This window comes from Indicator indicator, chromosome 8, assembly GCF_027791375.1.
Source record: "Indicator indicator isolate 239-I01 chromosome 8, UM_Iind_1.1, whole genome shotgun sequence".
In the NCBI taxonomy this organism is placed as follows: Eukaryota; Metazoa; Chordata; class Aves; order Piciformes; family Indicatoridae; genus Indicator; species Indicator indicator.
In genome coordinates this window covers 31110708-31113327 of record NC_072017.1, presented here as the reverse complement: position 1 = coordinate 31113327, position 2620 = coordinate 31110708, and the positions used below count along the sequence as shown (strand labels likewise).

Here is a 2620-nt window from a genome sequence, read left to right as displayed (position 1 = left end):
GGCATACCCTCCCGCGGGGTGCCCTGCTTATCCTCTGACGCTGGACTTTAGTACCATCCTGGATCGGGGCAAGCGAGGGGAAAAGCTAAACACGAACTCACTTTCAGGCTGTTTTTTCTTTTTCCTTTTTTTTTTTTTTCCTTTTTCTTGTTATTTTTTTTTCTCCCACGTTTATTGGATCTCAAAAAGAATAAAAAAAAAAAACAAAAAACACCCCCCCCAAAACCCCAAACCAACAAACAAACAAAAACCAAACACAAAACAATAAAAACCCCACAAAAAATAAAAACCCCAAACAAATAAAACCAGACATAAACCCCAAAAACAAAACAAAGCCCCACCCAAAGCAAAATCCCCAAAAACAATGGCAGCTGGCTTTGGTAAAATTAAAATAAACGATTCTCGCCGTAGAAAAGTTTTGGTTTTTTTTTTTTGTTGTTTTTTTTGTTGTTTTTTTTGTAAAAAAGAGAAACAGAAATAGTAGCAAACACTCCATAATAAATATACTTCCTATTACCACAAAAGCGAAATAAAACGAACATAAAAGTTTGACACGACAAAGCTGTTTTCGTTTTCAAAAGAGCGTTAGAATTAAGTGGCTTAATTAAATTTTGGTCTCCGATTGGCAGTTAGTTAGTAGCTTTCCTCTCGAAACCGCATCTCCAGCCGCTGATAAAGTGCTTGCGCCAAGTTTCCCCCCTAAGGAGCCGACGTGGTGCGCTAAGGAAAAAATCCATCTTTTCTCCCCTATTTACAGGACAATGCGGTGCGTTATTTACTTTGTGTGTGTGTGAACGTGTGCGTGTTTCCACAGTTTTGTGACCCAGGGCAGGATCGCTGTCCTGGAAGACACGGACGTCAGACACTGGAGTGCGCATCGGGTAGGGAGGGCGCCGGCGGGACCCTCGTTCGCCGGGCAGCACCGGCAGCGGCTGCAGCAGCGGGGCCAGACCTTCTACTTGCGCATCACCTGCCTGCCGTCGGCGCAAGCCAGGCTCCGGCTGCGAGGTGGCGTGTTGGCAGGAGGGAACGGCAACTTCTAGGCATTAGAAACTTAAAGTGGTAACTAAAAATAAACAAAACAAAACCCCAAACAAAACAAAACAATAACCAACCCTGGCAGACAGGGCGGGTACAGTCATTCCCTAACAGCCATTCCCCCGGACAAACCACGGGTGGGAGAAGAGGGGGCGGATTTCAAGGCGACCGGGGAAGAGCCGATGCCATCCGAGACGGCACTGCGGCCGGCTGCTCACCCCACAGCAGAGTCTGTGTTCCGAGGGGCGGCCCCGGGTGTGCCGGGGACGGCGCCCCCGCTCTAAGTGGCCTCGTCCGAGTCGCTGTAGTGGGAGCGGGGCGAGAACTCCCCGTCGCTCCTGTGGGACCGGGGCGACGTTTTTCTCCGCTCCTGCGGCGGCTGCCCAGGCTGCGACATGAGGAGGGCAGGGGAAGGAGCTCTCTGTCCCATCAGGGCGCCCTCCGCAAAGGAGGAGAAGTGCAGCGGGTCGAGTTGCACCGAATAGCCCCCCGCGGCCGGCGGCGGGGGAAAGCGAGTCCTGCCATGCCCGGGGGGGGAGGATCTCGGCGGCGGCGGCGCCGGCGGTCCCGGCGGCGGCCCTGTCCCGGCGGCGCAGGGTGGCTCGAAAGGAACCCCGCGGAGCTCGGCCTTGCCCGGGGTGTCGGGGGGCGCGGCGGGGCTGTGCAGCAGCTCGGCCAGGGCGCTGATGTAGATCTGCGCCATCTGCAGCGTCTCGTACTTCGAGAGCTTCTTGTCGTTGTTGAAAGAGGGAATGACATTGCGCAACTGGTCGAAGGCGTGGTTCAGCCCGTGCATTCGCCGCCGCTCCCGCGCGTTGGCAGCCAGCCGCCGCTGCTTCTGCACGCCGCTCACCTGCGCCCGCAGTCCGGATCCGCCGCCGCCCCGCGGCCGCCCGCCTCCCACCGTGCCCCTCTGCGCCCCACTGGGGCTACTCCCGCCGCCCTGCGCCGCGCTCCCATGCACCGGCGGCGCTGCCGCCTCCTCCTCCTCCTCATCCCCAGGCAGCAGGTAGCGAGGCGAAGCGGCAGGCAGGCGGGCGGCGCAGCATACTCCCAGCCAGCCGGGGGCAAAGCCGCAGCCGCCCGATTCCGGTGCCAGCAGCGCGGGCTCCACCGCCGCCAGCTCCCGGCCGCCCTCGGCCCAGGCGGCTCGCGGCACGCTCATGGCTGCGGCGCGGGCGCCGCGCGCCCACGGGGGCCGGGCCAGCTCGCGGCCTGTTCGCTCGCCTCGCGCGTGGCGCCCCGACGTCTCCGGTGTCGGGCGGGCGCCGCGCCCCCCTTTAAGGAGCGGCACGCGCCGGGCACCCCCCGCCCCGCTCCCCCTTCCCCTCCCTCGCGCCCCACCCCTCCCGCCGCCCGCCCTCCACTCGCGCCGGTCGCGTGTCGGCGCGGCCAATGGCGCGCGCGCGGGGGCCGGCGCGTGCGGGGAGCCAATGGCACGCGGGGCGCGGCCCGCCCGGCGCGCGGCGCGGGTGAGCGGAGGTTTGGGGACGTGGGGAAACGGAACGGGACGGGAAGCGGGGGGAGGGGTGAGGTTTCTGTGTGCGAGCCGGCGCCGGCAGAACGCTCGGTCCCGCCCGGT

General features: G+C 61.7%; 1 protein-coding gene across 1 annotated transcript; it reads right to left on the bottom strand.

Annotated features, from left to right (window-relative positions):
- Nucleotides 1-1318: 1318 nt before the first annotated feature.
- ATOH1 (atonal bHLH transcription factor 1) lies at nt 1319-2203 on the bottom strand. The gene has a single exon (XM_054383248.1). It carries the CDS (start codon nt 2201-2203, stop codon nt 1319-1321), a length of 885 nt encoding a protein of 294 aa, XP_054239223.1.
- Nucleotides 2204-2620: the final 417 nt, after the last annotated feature.

Excerpts from the sequence above, each read along its gene's own strand:
- ATOH1 (XM_054383248.1), bottom strand. The coding sequence starts at position 2,203 with ATGAGCGTGCCGCGAGCCGCCTGGGCCGAGGGCGGCCGGGAGCTGGCG.